The sequence below is a fragment of the Aquarana catesbeiana genome, unplaced genomic scaffold, assembly GCF_042186555.1.
Source record: "Aquarana catesbeiana isolate 2022-GZ unplaced genomic scaffold, ASM4218655v1 unanchor213, whole genome shotgun sequence".
Taxonomy (NCBI): Eukaryota; Metazoa; Chordata; class Amphibia; order Anura; family Ranidae; genus Aquarana; species Aquarana catesbeiana.
This window is the reverse complement of record NW_027362639.1, coordinates 93169-109979: the sequence shown is the minus strand read 5'-3', so window position 1 is coordinate 109979 and position 16811 is coordinate 93169. Positions and strand designations below refer to the sequence as shown.

The following is a 16811-nucleotide window of genomic DNA, read 5'->3' as shown; positions in this document are numbered from 1 at the left end:
AGATAAAAATTAAATCTCCAACAATTCCCAAACCCTTAAAAAGGATTCCAACCTTCACTATCTATAGCTCTGGCTTTGCCTTGTAGGGATCTAAACCTTATCCATATGGGCCTGAACTTTGTCACTACTATCCCAGATCCAGATATAACAATCTTTACTTATGAATTCCCAGAAACCCTTGGAATGTGGGAACTTCCTTGTAGCTTCAACCGTTACATGAAACATCCCATCCTCAATGGATGAGAAATTGTTCAAGCGTTTCATAAGCTCAAGCAACCGCTGTGTACAAGCAATTCCCTTCCAGCTGTCCCTGCCATTCTTACCTTCTCTCGCGCCATCAGATCCTCACGATCGGCCACGACATAAGATGCTGGGACGAGTTTCATCAGCACACATGAACCTCTTGCCTTACGGGAAATTACCTTATAAACTGTAGATCCGCATTAATACCAAACTTCAGTTGTAGCACACTTGTGGGCTACCTAGTTATCCCAATACCAAAGCTGGCAAGAACCAGAGCTATTGTTAAAATTATAATTAATTTTACCCTCTATGAATGTTCTGTTAAGTTCTTTTGACAGGTGTCTGTTTGGATTTTACTAGTCTGTCAAAACTCTTCACACTAATATGAACGTCACATATAGCATGTACCGCCGTCATCACTGGGGCACTAATACCCGACCATGTGTCCTGTTATCTTTCTTAGATGTTGGGATGCTTTTCATCGTTACCCTTGCCAAAATTTATTAAACAAAAAAATATAAATGAACAAAGATACTCCTCTACTCTTTGTGGTTGATCCGCTTCTTGCAGTGGCTGGTGTGGTCTCATCCCTCAAGCTTCTTTATAATGACCCAGTCACCTGGTTGGAAAGAATGTAGACTGGTTATTGTGTCAGGGTCCAGGATGGACTCGTGAACTCTGTGGTGGACCTTTTGAAGTTCATGTTACAGTGATTGCACCCACCGCATCAGCTGAGAATGTAGTTGACAGCTAATGAGGAAAGTACAATTCTGTTTTTGGTTGACCTCCAAACAAACCTCATATGACAATAACCCCGACATCGGGACTGTGGTCACTGCATAACCTGTGCGTGGCTTTCCATCCGGGGTGTAATACCTGGAACCAGTGACAAAAAGGTTCTTAGCATCTGGGATGGGAGCCTCCTTCACCAGACTGCTGCTTGCTGATTCAAATTCCATCAAAGAAAGACAGTCTTGGCACAAACTTGGTTAGAATTAGAGCGGTTAGTATTATTGGTTTGAAAATGTGTTATTCTCACCACTCTCATCCCCCCTTTTCTTCCCTCCTCATTACAAACTGGAGGAAGACATGTGGGGTTTAGAATGGTGCAGAATAAAACAGTGAAATAGCCTATGATACTTTTACCTTCTTATACACCTGTACACACACTTCCAGAAACTGGACCTGAAAAGATACTTATAAACAAAAGTTATTACTCTATCCTTCAAAGAATGGTAAACAATACAACATTCGTGTACATTGGTAAATTGTCACTGACATTCCACAAAACCGATAATAAGTAAACCTTCTGTAAATCTTACTTTCACGTTTTTTTTTTTTTTTTCTTTTTCCTAAAATACAACAGCCGCAACACGCAAGAGGGCTGTCATGGGAGGTTCAAACATCTTGTTACCACATACAAACATTGAAACAAAGACAAACATTTAGGTACAAATGTGGGGGAGATATTTCATAGTTCCCAAAAAAACGAAAAATGAAAAATAAAAACGACCAGATGGAATGCTGCCTTCATTCTTTTAGTGATAGAAAAAGAATACAATTTGAAAGGCACGAGAGCATTTCAAAATCTTTGCATGGACCAGCCACACAAAGTTCAAAAACAGGCCTGTGTATTTTTAATCACACAAATATATATTACGCATCCATCAACTCACTCAACATTACAGATTTCTGAAGCCACAGTCGCGCTACATCAACTCCAGAGGGATACCCAAAATAGTATCCTTGGACCACCTATGTCAATCTTTCTGGGGTTTAATGGCCTTTTCCTCAGAACTCAGATTTCATGTATTATGTAGCTGTCTGACTGGGGTGCATGGACGACCTATTGCCCATGACGATTCAAATCGCTTTTTTTGGCGAACTCTGCGTCCAGAGAACCCTGCGCTTTATTTTCGTAGCGATTATGGTTTGCGCCTTTATCACCATAATCGACCCCCGCATTCCGATTATTCTACACGGCCTGAGCGGGGCTGTTAGCGTACTACTCCTCACGTTTATGCTAATACAATCACGAACTGGAATTCCGACTATTATACACGGCCCGACCAGTCTCACGATATACAGCCCTCTAAACGTGTTTGTCCGACAACTACAAAAACACCATGAAATCCTCCACTATTCAAAACAAAAACAAACTTATGGCTTCTATCTGTACCCAGATATTACAACAATAACTTGGATGCCTCCTGTTTGCTCTCTACCCAAAACTGTATTACAGTATAAACCTTAATTTAATTTAAAAATAAAAATGATTTCGTCTTTCCAAACACAAGTCAAAAGATGCCAAGCCCCTCCCACCAACTTCCTGTTGCATACCTGAGTAGGAAGAGGGAGGGGGAGGGGAAGCCTCAAATAGCTTCATATTTTGTCTATCAAAACATTAGAAAAATCTATGGCTAACATCAACAGATAAAAACTCTTTGTCCCGGAGTGGTTGGAATAAGCCCCCATATTGCAAATGGGAGGGAATCCCCCTTGACTCACATATCCCCTAGGAAAACCACAAGTTTTGACAGAAATACCACACAACAGTGTAACAAAAGCCAAAAACTGAAACTCCTGCAAAAAGATGGCTGAAGGAGTTCTTTTTCCTTCCACGGCAGCCACAAACAAAATGGTGCCATTAACACATGAAATTTAGTTGTTGATCCCGCCAAAATCGAGATTTCTTTACTAGAAACATAAACTTCTTTAAAACAACTGGAATAAAAATCTAAATGATTCTATTGGAAATGGAATTCAGTACAAAACCAGAGATATTTCGCTCGATACTAAAATCAGCAGAAACAAGAAGGCAGTTGCAGCAATCGAAAATCGGTCCATGGCAAAATGGTGAATGAAACCAGGACTACAGAAAAATGGCCGACATTAACAAATGACAAGACAAACCAGGATTTCTTAAACACTACACTCTATTTGACTCTGAGAGGTAGAACTCCCCCCATGTTATTACCTAGAAACCTGAGACCCCCACAGTGTGTAAACAGCTCCTATTGTGATGTCCCAACAATGCATGGGCACTTGGATATGCGACAGGCATTTCAACTTAAAACCAATATTCAATACAGAAAACGCAATAGTTTCCTTGAAAAGTATGTAAACAGTACAAACATAGAATTCACAAAATGGTGCCTAAAAGCCAGATTGTAGCTTAAAGCACATGGCTTTGCACACACAAATGAATACACAATGGAGCAGCTCCAGGAGGAGCTCACAGGTCTTCAAAATGGCCACCGATGCACATGGTGACCACAACAAAGGCCAGGCCACAACAAAATGGCGCATTTTCCCGCCAAAACTGACCAAGATGGATAAACATTTTAAAGTTCACACACAAAGGAAAAGAAAATGGCCAACCGTAGTCACATGGTAGACAACAACAACAAGAGAACAAAAGGAAGTAGCAGACAAAAACCAATTTCCTGCCAAAACCAAAAATTTCTCCCCAAAAACGTACACATTTGAGATACTAAATGAACGCTTAGACAAACATTTAAAAGTGTTAAAGTTACAAAAAGCACAACTTCGGAACACATGCTATCCAACGAAACAACCAAGCCACATAACCCACAATTACACGGCTGTAACATACACTCAAACTCAGTTCACATCAGCTTTCACATTGAAAGATACAGACAGTGAATGCTTGTATGTCTATTCAAAACATTAGAGTTCCCTTCCCCCAGGGCGTAGCCCCTTTCAATACAAAAACAACAATGCCTGCCCCTTCACTAAACTCATCCTTACAAACAGGTTCAGCTACTTACAAAACTACTGGACACACATTGCAGGCTGCAAATAATATCAATTCATACATTTCTATTTCAAACATCTGCATTATTACACAGCATCACACACACACAGGCACAGTCTCCTTACACAAAGATTCGAAATACAAATCACACACACACAGAGACACAGACACACACAAGCAGGCACACACACACACACACACACACACACAGACACACACAAGCAGGCACACACACACACAGAGACACAGACACACACAAGCAGGCACACACACACACACACACACACACACAGACACAGACACACACAAGCAGGCACACACACACACAGAGACACAGACACACACACACACCAGACATACGATCAAACTTCCAGCATTATTTCAAAAGACGAAAAATTTGTTCTTTTTGCGAAGCAGACCCTCCCCAGCACATCTTAATGATCCGATTCTGAAGGAGGTTCTGTTCACTCCTACCTGGCTCGCCATGCTGTTATGGAAATTTGGTTGTACGCAGAGCACACAGCCAAATCTCCTGTTTCTAAACATAATAGCAATTTCGTCTAATGAAATAAATGCAATGCATCTCACATTTTGATCGTATCCATCCTCTGGTGTGTGCCCCAGTCATCCAATAAGACAAAACACATGGTTCTTACATTCCCATCTCAGCAAGACTGGCCTTTACAGCTCTGTCTGCCTCCTTTATTCAAAAGACCACAAAAGCGATCACAAACAGGAAGCCCTGGCCCCAACAGCCAATCGTTTCCTTCACAGGGTGTGACCTCACAGGATGTAAGTGACCATATAAGGATTTAACAACAGAGTACAAAACAACCAATGAACAATGACTACAGGACATGATACAATATACTAAATGACGATGACTAAAGTTCCTCGTGCATGGATGAGAGATTATCTGCAGGTGTAGGTCATGGCACCCCAAACATGTTGATCAGGCACACCAGGGGTGACAAGAGCAAAACACCTCTAAACCGATAATGTCTTTGCAGAGTGAACGCATCCCCACCAGACGATCGTTCTGTGCATTGCACAGGGGCCCTTTGCTGGCGGACATGTCCTCTCTCCGCAAACACTTCTCTCCAAACACCAGGAAGTTTTCCATTACCTAACAGGTCTCAGCCAGCATCGATCTGCCCCAGCCAGTTCTTTAGAACGGGCTGTGGTTGATCAGACACACTGGGAGATTTATGACAACACATTAATATAACATTTTCCACAACAGAGGGTGTGGCCTGGTATGGTTCTGTTGGAGTGGGGGGGGTGTGGCCTGGTATGGTTCTGTTGGGGGGTGCTTTGATGGGGGGAGGGTGTGGCCTGGTATGGTTCTGTTGGGGGGTGTGGCCTGGTATGGTTCTGTTGGGGGAGGGTGTGGCCTGGTATGGTTCTGTTGGGGGGGTTTGGTGTGGTTCTGTTGGGGGGGTGCTGTGATGGGTGGAGGGTGTGGCCTGGTATGGTTCTGTTGAGGGGGTGTGACCTGGTATGGTTCTGTTGGGGGGGTGCTTTGATGGGGGGGAGGGTGTGGCCTGATATGGTTCTAGTGGGGGTGTGTGACCTAGTATGGTTCTGTTGGGGGGGGAGCGTGTGGCCTGGTATGGTTCTGTTGGGGGGAGCGTGTGGCCTGGTATGGTTCTGTTGGGGGGAGGGTGTGGCCTGGTATGGTTCTGTTGGGGGGGAGGGTGTGTGGCCTGGTATGGTTCTGTTGGGGGGGAGCGTGTGGCCTGGTATGGTTCTGTTGGGGGGAGGGTGTGGCCTGGTATGGTTCTGTTGGGGGGAGGGTGTGGCCTGGTATGGTTCTGTTGGGGGGGAGGGTGTGTGGCCTGGTATGGTTCTGTTGGGGGGGAGGGTGTGGCCTGGTATGGTTCTGTTGGTGTGGGGGGGGGTGTGGCCTGGTATGGTTCTTTTGGGGGGGGGGGGGTGGCCTGGTATGGTTCTTTGGGGGGGGTGTGGCCTGGTATGGTTCTGTTGGGGGGAGAGGGTGTGGCCTAGTATGGTTCTTTTGGGGGGGGAGGTGGCCTGGTATGGTTCTGTTGGGGGGGAGGGGAGGGTGTGGCCTGGTATGGTTTTGTTGGGGGGTTGGCCTGGTATGGTTCCGTTGGGGGGGGAGGGGAGGGTGTGGCCTGGTATGGTTCTGTTGGGGGGGAGGGTATGGCCTGGTATGGTTCTGTTGGGGGGGGGGGGAGGGTGTGGCCTGGTATGGTTCTGTTGGGGGGAAGGGGGTGGCCTGGTATGGTTCTGTTGGGGGGAAGGGGGTGGCCTGGTATGGTTCTGTTGGGGAGGGTGTGGCCTGGTATGGTTCTGTTTGGGGGAGAGGGTGTGGCCTGGTATGGTTCTGTTGGGGGGAGGGTGTGGCCTGGTATGGTTCTGTTGGGGGGAAGGGGGTGGCCTGGTATGGTTCTGTTGGGGAGGGTGTGGCCTGGTATGGTTCTGTTGGGGGGAGGGTATGGCCTGGTATGGTTCTGTTGGGGGGAGAGGGTGTGGCCTGGTATGGTTCTGTTGGGGGGAGAGGGCGTGGCCTGGTATGGTTCTGTTGGGGGGAGAGGGCGTGGCCTGGTATGGTTCTGTTGGGGGAGAGGGTGTGGCCTGGTATGGTTCTGTTGGGGGGAGGGTGTGGCCTGGTATGGTTCTGTTTGGGGGAGAGGGTGTGGCCTGGTATGGTTCTGTTGGGGGGAGAGGGTGTGGCCTGGTATGGTTCTGTTGGGGGGAGAGGGTGTGGCCTGGTATGATTCTGTTGGGGGGAGAGGGTGTGGCCTGGTATGGTTCTGTTGGGGGGGAGGGTGTGGCCTGGTATGGTTCTGTTGGTGTGGGGGGGGGGAGGGTGTGGCCTGGTATGGTTCTGTTGGGGGGGGGGTGGCCTGGTATGGTTCTTTTGGGGGGGGGTGGCCTGGTATGGTTCCATTGGGGGGAGGGTGTGGCCTGGTATGGTTCCGTTGGGTGGGAGGGTGTGGCCTGGTATGGTTCTGTTGGGGGTGTGTGGCCTGGTATGGTTCTGTTGGGGGGGTGTGGCCTGGTATGGTTCTGTTGGAAGTGTGTGGCCTGGTATGGTTCTGTTGGGGGGGTGTGGCCTGGTATGGTTCTGTTGGGGGGGAGGGTGTGGCCTGGTATGGTTCTGTTGGGGGTGTGTGGCCTGGTATGGTTCTGTTGGGGGGGTGTGGCCTGGTATGGTTCTGTTGGGGGGGTGTGGCCTGGTATGGTTCTGTTGGGGGTGTGTGGCCTGGTATGGTTCTGTTGGGGGGGTGTGGCCTGGTATGGTTCTGTTGGGGGGGTGTGGCCTGGTATGGTTCTGTTGGGGGTGTGTGGCCTGGTATGGTTCTGTTGGGGGTGTGTGGCCTGGTATGGTTCTGTTGGGGGGGAGGGTGTGGCCTGGTATGGTTCTGTTGGGGGGGAGGGTGTGGCCTGGTATGGTTCTGTTGGGGGTGTGTGGCCTGGTATGGTTCTGTTGGGGGTGTGTGGCCTGGTATGGTTCTGTTGGGGGGGTGTGGCCTGGTATGGTTCCGTTGGGGGGGGCGCTCGCTTGTTCCCCCCTCCCCCCCCCCCTTCCTTTGCTGACCTAGCAGGCTGCATGCTCAGATAAGGGTCTTCTATGGATTTTGGGGGGGGGGGGGGGGCCCACGTTGGGTTTTACATTTGGCGGTCTGGGGGAAAACCCGCTGACTTCTGATGAGTCATCCGTTGTTGAGGGCGCGGCGGAGATCCGTAGTACAATGCTATTTTCCCGCATTCTATCAGAATGTAAATCTTAGTGAATGACCCCCATTGTCCTATAAGGTGATTTGTTGGCAGGAAGTAGTTTCCAGATGCAAAAGAGAATCCAAAATCTGAGATTCATTCTATTCTATATGATCAGGTCACATGACATCTATTCTCCGGGTGATTGGAAGGCGGTGGGTCACGTGACATCTATTCTCCGGGTGATTGGAGGACGGTGGGTCACATGACATCTATTCTCCGGGTGGTTGGAGGGCGGTGGGTCACGTGACATCTATTCTCCGGGTGATTGGAGGGCGGTGGGTCACATGACATCTATTCTCCGGGTAATTGGAGGGCGGTGGGTCACATGACATCTATTCTCTGGGTGGTTGGAGGATGGTGGGTCACATGACATCTATTCTCCAGGTGATTGGAGGATGGTGGGTCACGTGACATCTATTCTCCAGGTGATTGGAGGATGGTGGGTCACATGACATCTATTCTCCGGGTGATTGGAGGGCGGTGGGTCACATGACATCTATTCTCCGGGTAATTGGAGGGCGGTGGGTCACATGACATCTATTCTCCGGGTAATTGGAGGGCGGTGGGTCACATGACATCTATTCTCTGGGTGGTTGGAGGATGGTGGGTCACATGACATCTATTCTCCAGGTGATTGGAGGATGGTGGGTCACGTGACATCTATTCTCCAGGTGATTGGAGGATGGTGGGTCACATGACATCTATTCTCTGGGTGGTTGGAGGGCGGTGGGTCACATGACATCTATTCTCCGGGTGGTTGGAGGGTGGTGGGTCACGTGACATCTATTCTCCGGGTGATTGGAGGGCGGTGGGTCACATGACATCTATTCTCCGGGTGGTTGGAGGGTGGTGGGTCACATGACATCTATTCTCCGGGTGGTTGGAGGGCGGTGGGTCACATGACATCTATTCTCCGGGTGGTTGGAGGGCGGTGGGTCACATGACATCTATTCTCCGGGTGATTGGAGGGCGGTGGGTCACATGACATCTATTCTCTGGGTGATTGGAGGGCGGTGGGTCACATGACATCTATTCTCCGGGTGATTGGAGGGCGGTGGGTCACATGACATCTATTCTCCGGGTGGTTGGAGGGCGGTGGGTCACATGACATCTATTCTCCGGGTGGTTGGAGGGCGGTGGGTCACATGACATCTATTCTCCGGGTGAATGGAGGGTGGTGGGTCACATGACATCTATTGTCGGTGTATGGTCGGTTGGTCAGTCAGTCAGTCAGGTGAGCGGATTTGGTCTTTTGTTTTCCAGATGCGGAGAGGGTCTTGTCTAAGGGGGAGCACCTCTTAAACCATGTGACTGTTCAGGTGAGGCGTCCTCCCCCATGGGACCCCAGGAAGGTGGCACTGTGCGGTTTGGATCCAGACACAACGGAGGCTCTCCTGGAATTGTATGTGGAGGCTGTGAGTGGCCGGCAAGAGTTCAGCATCCTCCGCTCTGCAGATAAGACCTCCGTCCTCGTCTCCTTCCAGCAAGAGCTGAGCCAAGAAGGTAGGTGAAGCCAGAAGGTCTCCAGTCCACCTTCTCATCTGTCATCTCCATGGACATTGTATGGTCTCCATCTTGTGTTGTCAGCAATTTGCTCCAATGGAGTCTATTCCACTGGAGCTTAAATCTATCTTCCTCCAGAACTTGGGGTACCCCGCTGATGACCCTGAACCTTGGGGTACCCCGCTGATGACCCTGAACCTTGGGGTACCCCGCTGATGACCCTGAACCTTGGGGTACCCCGCTGATGACCCTGAACCTTGGGGTACACCACTGATGACCCTGAACCTTGGGGTACACCACTGATGACCCTGAACCTTGGGGTACACCACTGATGACCCTGAACCTTGGGGTACACTACTGATGACCCTGAACCTTGGGGTACACCACTGATGACCCTGAACCTTGGGGTACACCACTGATGACCCTGAACCTTGGGGTACCCCGCTGATAACTTTAGACCATTCAGAGTAAGAATCATTCACCACGACTCTCTGAATTCTGTTTTTTTAGCCAGTTTTCTATCCATTTACAAACTGATATTTCGAAGCCTGTAGACTTTACCTTACACATGAGCCGTGTGTGGATCCGTGTCCAAGCATACCACGTCCACAGCCACCCCTCTGTCCAGGTATACCACGTCCACAGCCACCTATCTGTCCAGGTATACCACACCCACAGCCACCCCTCTGTCCAGGTATACCACGTCCACAGCCACCTATCTGTCCAGGTATACCACACCCACAGCCACCCCTCTGTCCAGGTATACCACGTCCACAGCCACCCCTCTGTCCAGGTATACCACGTCCACAGCCACCCCTCTGTCCAGGTATACCACGTCCACAGCCACCCCTCTGTCCAGGTATACCACGTCCACAGCCACCCCTCTGTCCAGGTATACCACGTCCACAGCCACCCCTCTGTCCAGGTATACCACGTCCACAGCCACCCCTCTGTCCAGGTATACCACGTCCACAGCCACCCCTCTGTCCCGGTATACCACGTCCACAGCCACCCCTCTGTCCCGGTATACCACGTCCACAGCCACCCCTCTGTCCGGGTATACCACGTCCACAGCCACCCCTCTGTCCGGGTATACCACGTCCACAGCCACCCCTCTGTCCCGGTATACCACGTCCACAGCCACCCCTCTGTCCGGGTATACCACGTCCACAGCCACCCCTCTGTCCGGGTATACCACGTCCACAGCCACCCCTCTGTCCGGGTATACCACGTCCACAGCCACCCCTCTGTCCGGGTATACCACGTCCACAGCCACCCCTCTGTCCGGGTATACCACGTCCACAGCCACCCCTCTGTCCCGGTATACCACGTCCACAGCCACCCCTCTGTCCGGGTATACCACGTCCACAGCCACCCCTCTGTCCGGGTATACCACGTCCACAGCCACCCCTCTGTCCGGGTATACCACGTCCACAGCCACCCCTCTGTCCGGGTATACCACGTCCACAGCCATCCCTCTGTCCGGGTATACCAAGTCCACACATTTTATTATGCTTCAGTTATGAATGAACACAGTGAGGGATTGGTACCGATCACTCGTGTTCATTCAGGAAAGGAAGTATTTACAAGACCCTTCCCCCATTCTCCATCCTGAAGGATCTCATTTGTGTGCTTGCAGTTTCCGTCAGGATGGAGAGGAGGGAAGCCAGCAGCACTGCAGAGGTAGGGGGGAGGGGGCACATAGGGGGGCCTGGGCAGCAGGGTGATTGGTGTGGTGGGGGGTAATTACTGGAATCGATCCCATGTATGGCTCTCTCTGCAGCAGCTGAAAGCCAATGGGAGGGAGAAGAGAAGTTTTCAGCTGCTGCAGAGAGAGCCATACAGGGAATCGGTTCCACTAATTGCCCCCCACACTGCATCAATTACCCTTCCTGCCCACATCCAATTCGCCCTGCTGGCTCGGGCCCCATACAGGAGGACCAGAGGTATCCCCTTATCCACGGCCCTGCCTACAATATATATACTGCGGACGGCACAGGCAGGCTAAGCGATGTACTCGTACGTGGCTTGGCACATGCGCCCTGCCGCTCCCACGACCGCTGTGTTCACCAGACACCGCAGATTGCGGATCACGGTAACTGGCTGGGATGTCATGGGATTGCTATGGGTTTTATTCATAACAGCTGTGCTTAGTATTGTGATCCTGTGATTGGCCCACAACTATCACATGATTCGCTGTAGCCAATAACAGATCACTAGTAATCACAGCTGTTATGATTGAAACTCTTGCATGACCATTCATAAAAAAAATCCTCGATCACCCCCCCCAGAGTAGTACAGAGTTACTATGTGTCCTAGTCAGGGGTCCGGGAGCCAGCCACTATTGCGGTGGAGCAGCAGTCACCAAGAAGCAGAACCAGGCATACAAGCAGGTCACCCTGGCTGATGACGCGGGTTCACCCGCATACTAAGTACTAACAGGTGTTACCAGAGCTCCTGATGGAGGGGATGTGTCTTGTTGTTTGTTAGTACCAGGTCACAGTCCTCAGAATTGCCCCACCAGTTGGTGAGCAAGCCGAGGTCCAGTAGAGGTATAGCAGGTAGGGATCAAGCAGAAGTGTAGTCAGTAAACAAGCCAAAGGTCAGTAATGAATACAGTCAATGGAGATTGTATGGTCTCCATTCTGTCATCTCCATGGAGATTGTATGGTCTCCATTCTGTCATCTCCATGGACATTGTATGGTCTCCATTCTGTCATCTCCATGGAGATTGTATGGTCTCCATTCTGTCATCTCCATGGAGATTGTATGGTCTCCATTCTGTCATCTCCATGGAGATTGTATGGTCTCCACTCTGTCATCTCCATGGAGATTGTATGGTCTCCACTCTGTCATCTCCATGGACATTGTATGGTCTCCACTCTGTCATCTCCATGGACATTGTATGGTCTCGATTCTGTCATCTCCATGGACATTGTATGGTCTCGATTCTGCCATCTCAATGGACATTGTATGGTCTCGATTCTGCCATCTCTATGGACATTGTATGGTCTCCATTCTGTCATCTCCATGGAGATTGTATGGTCTCCATTCTGTCATCTCCATGGAGATTGTATGGTCTCCATTCTGCCATCTCCATGGACATTGTATGGTCTCGATTCTGTCATCTCCATGGACATTGTATGGTCTCGATTCTGCCATCTCCATGGACATTGTATGGTCTCGATTCTGCCATCTCCATGGACATTGTATGGTCTCCATTCTGTCATCTCCATGGACATTGTATGGTCTCCATTCTGTCATCTCCATGGATTGTATGGTCTCCATTCTGCCATCTCCATGGACATTGTATGGTCTCCATTCTGTCATCTCCATGGACATTGTATGGTCTCCATTCTGCCATCTCCATGGAGATTGTATGGTCTCCATTCTGCCATCTCCATGGAGATTGTATGGTCTCCATTCTGTCATCTCCATGGAGATTGTATGGTCTCCATTCTGTCATCTCCATGGAGATTGTATGGTCTCCATTCTGTCATCTCCATGGAGATTGTATGGTCTCCATTCTGTCATCTCCATGGAGATTGTACGGTCTCCATTCTGCCATCTCCATGGACATTGTATGGTCTTTCTTCTGTCATCTCATGGACATTGTATGGTCTCCATTTTGTCATCTCCATGGACATTTCTCATTTTTCTGTCTCAGATCTTAACCATATATTCACTCGTGTGGAAGAAAAGAAATTACACGATCGATCGGTCTCTGTGCTCCGTGTCCGGGCCAGTGGGGACATCCTGGTGGGAAATATTGGGAGTCAGATAACAGTGGAACTCCTGGAGATGTACTTCGAGAGTAAGCGCAGTGGAGGTGGCGCGGTGAGGTCTGTGACCGTCCTGAGGGAGGAGTCTGCCGTGGTCTCTTTCCATGACTGGAACGGTGAGTGCGGGGTCACTGGGCTCCTCTGTCTGAATCAGTGGGAAAGCTCCATCTTCCTAAATATCCTGCCAGCTGAACCCGAAGGGTGGTCTCTGACCCTATAACAGAACCCATCCCATCTAGTTCTGTTCTCAGTACCCGTTTCATACTTGCATCAAGAGTCAGATGGATTTAAAGTCCATCGAGTTCAACCGATAGAAAACCTCCATATATACATTTCTGTACCCAGAGGAAGGCAAAACCCCAACAAAGCATTATCCAATCTACTTCAGGGGTGGGGGGGACTTCCTTCCTGATTTCCCAAGAGCCAATCTGATATTCCCTGGATCCCCTTCCCCCTGGTGTTATCTCTAAATGTCAGTATCTGGTTATATTTTATACATTTAGGAATATATCCGGATCTTTTATAAAACCGTCTGCTGAGCTGGCCAGAACCAGTTCCTTCCACATCATCCGTATTTGGAGGTTAAATCTCTTTTCCTCTAGATGTAAAGATTGTCCCCCTGTCCTCTGTGATGACCTTAAAGTGAATAACTCAACACCAAGTTAACTATATGGACCCTTTATGTATTTATACATGGAGATCATATCCCCCCCTTATGTATTTATACATGGAGATCATATCCCCCCTTATGTATTTATACATGGAGATCATATCCCCCTTATGTATTTATACATGGAGATCATATCCCCCCTTATGTATTTATACATGGAGATCATATCCCCCTTATGTATTTATACATGGAGATCATATCCCCCCTTATGTATTTATACATGGTGATCATATCCCCCCCTTATGTATTTATACATGGAGATCATATCCCCCCTTATGTATTTATACATGGTGATCATATCCCCCCCTTATGTATTTATACATGGAGATCATATCCCCCCCTTATGTATTTATACATGGAGATCATATCCCCCCTTATGTATTTATACATGGAGATCATATCCCCCCTTATGTATTTATACATGGAGATCATATCCCCCTTATGTATTTATACATGGAGATCATATCCCCCTTATGTATTTATACATGGAGATCATATCCCCCTTATGTATTTATACATGGAGATCATATCCCCCTTATATATTTATACATGGAGATCATATCCCCCCTTATGTATTTATACATGGAGATCATATCCCCCTTATGTATTTATACATGGAGATCATATCCCCCTTATATATTTATACATGGAGATCATATCCCCCCTTATGTATTTATACATGGAGATCATATCCCCCCTTATGTATTTATACATGGTGATCATATCCCCCCCTTATGTATTTATACATGGAGATCATATCCCCCCCTTATGTATTTATACATGGAGATCATATCCCCCCTTATGTATTTATACATGGAGATCATATCCCCCCTTATGTATTTATACATGGAGATCATATCCCCCTTATGTATTTATACATGGAGATCATATCCCCCTTATGTATTTATACATGGAGATCATATCCCCCTTATGTATTTATACATGGAGATCATATCCCCCTTATATATTTATACATGGAGATCATATCCCCCCTTATGTATTTATACATGGAGATCATATCCCCCCCCTTATGTATTATACATGGAGATCATATCCCCCCTTATATATTTATACATGGAGATCATATCCCCCCTTATGTATTTATACATGGAGATCATATCCCCCTTATGTATTTATACATGGAGATCATATCCCCCTTATGTATTTATACATGGAGATCATATCCCCCCTTATGTATTTATACATGGAGATCATATCCACCTTATGTATTTATACATGGAGATCATATCCCCCCTTATGTATTTATACATGGAGATCATCTTCCCCCCCTCCTTATGTATTTATACATGGAGATCATATCCCCCCTTATGTATTTATACATGGAGATCATATCCCCCTTATATATTTATACATGGAGATCATATCCCCCCCTTATGTATTTATACATGGAGATCATATCCTCCCTTATATATTTATACATGGAGATCATATCCCCCCCTTATGTATTTATACATGGAGATCATATCCTCCCTTATATATTTATACATGGAGATCATATCCCCCTTATGTATTTATACATGGAGATCATATCCACCTTATGTATTTATACATGGAGATCATATCCCCCCCTTATGTATTTATACATGGAGATCATATCCCCCCTTATGTATTTATACATGGAGATCATATCCCCCTTATGTATTTATACATGGAGATCATATCCCCCCCTTATGTATTTATACATGGAGATCATATCCCCCCCTTATGTATTTATACATGGAGATCATATCCCCCCTTATGTATTTATACATGGAGATCATATCCCCCCCCTTATGTATTATACATGGAGATCATATCCCCCTTATGTATTTATACATGGAGATCATATCCCCCCTTAATCTCCTCTTCTCAGTAGAGAATACATTCAGTTCCTCTAATCTTTCCTCATAGATGATCTCCTTCATGCCTCTTATCAGTTTGGTTTCCCTTCTCTGCACTTTCTCCAGTTCCCTGATATCCTTTCTGAGAACTGGAGTCCAAAACTGAACTTCATATTCCAGATGAGATCTTCCTAATGATTTGTACAGATGATGTTCTTAAGCCTATGATCAACCAGAACCCCCAGATCTTTTACCACTATGGATCCCCCCAGTTGTACTCCCCCTAGTATGTATGATGAATATTCTTGGCCCCCAAGTGCAGAACTTTACATTTATCAACATTAAGCCTCATTTGCCACATAGTCGCCCAATCAGACAGAGCATTGAGGTCGGCTTGTAAATTGGAGACATCCTGTAAGGACGTTATTCTACTGTATAGCTTGGTTTCATCTGTAAACACTGAAATCCCAGACCCCCCCATCATTTATAAATAGAAATAAGGGTCCCGACACTGAACCTTGGGGTACACTACTGATGACCCTGAACCTTGGGGTACCCCACTAATGACACTGATCTTTGGGGTACACCACTGATAACCTTAGACCATTTAGAGTAAGAATCATTTACCACTACTCTCTGAATTCTGTCTTTTTTATCCATTTACAGACAGAATGTTCCTCAAATCCAACCACTTATTACTTACCTTGGCTCGTTCCTCAATCCCAACTGACCTTGGCTTGTTTACTGATTGCGCTTCTGCTAGATTCCTACCTGCTAAATTTGCTCCTGGTTAGTGCTAACTGGTCAACACTTGGTGCTTAGACCCCCAAACCTCAGGTGAGCCAGTGTCGTCCACCAGGGGGAACTGCTTGTGCATTTTTCCTGCTGAGTGTCTTTGTGAACCTCTCCACTATTATAGGCACTGGCCTCCAAGCCTGGCCCTTGACCAGCTGATCTCAATAGAGCGCCCCTTATATCAGGTTTCTGCATCAGAAGACTTTCTTATGTAAGGTGTTCCCCATCACCGTGGCACCTTACAACAGGTGTCCCCCGTTAGCATGGTCTCTTACATCAGGTCACCCCCCCCCCTGTTAGCATGGTCCCTTACATCAGGTGTCCCCTCCTCCAGTCAGCATGGTCCCTTACGTTAGGTGTGTCAACCACTGCCCCTGTCAGTATGGTCCCTTACATCTGGTATCCCCATCAGCATAGACACCCATAGTACAGGTTTGCCCATCAGTCAC

At 47.8% G+C, this 16811-nt stretch overlaps 1 protein-coding gene across 2 annotated transcripts in view; it reads left to right on the top strand.

The window, feature by feature from the left end:
* Positions 1-16811, top strand: part of PARP10 (poly(ADP-ribose) polymerase family member 10) — a 98582-nt gene that overhangs the window by 45676 nt on the left and 36095 nt on the right. Inside the window, exons 3-4 of one of the 2 annotated variants that reach the window (XM_073611148.1) lie at positions 9035-9274; positions 12942-13172. In XM_073611148.1, the coding sequence (XP_073467249.1) occupies positions 9035-9274; positions 12942-13172 (471 nt within the window). The remainder of the gene's footprint in view (positions 1-9034; positions 9275-12941; positions 13173-16811) is intronic. The other variant, XM_073611150.1, reaches the window with a different exon arrangement.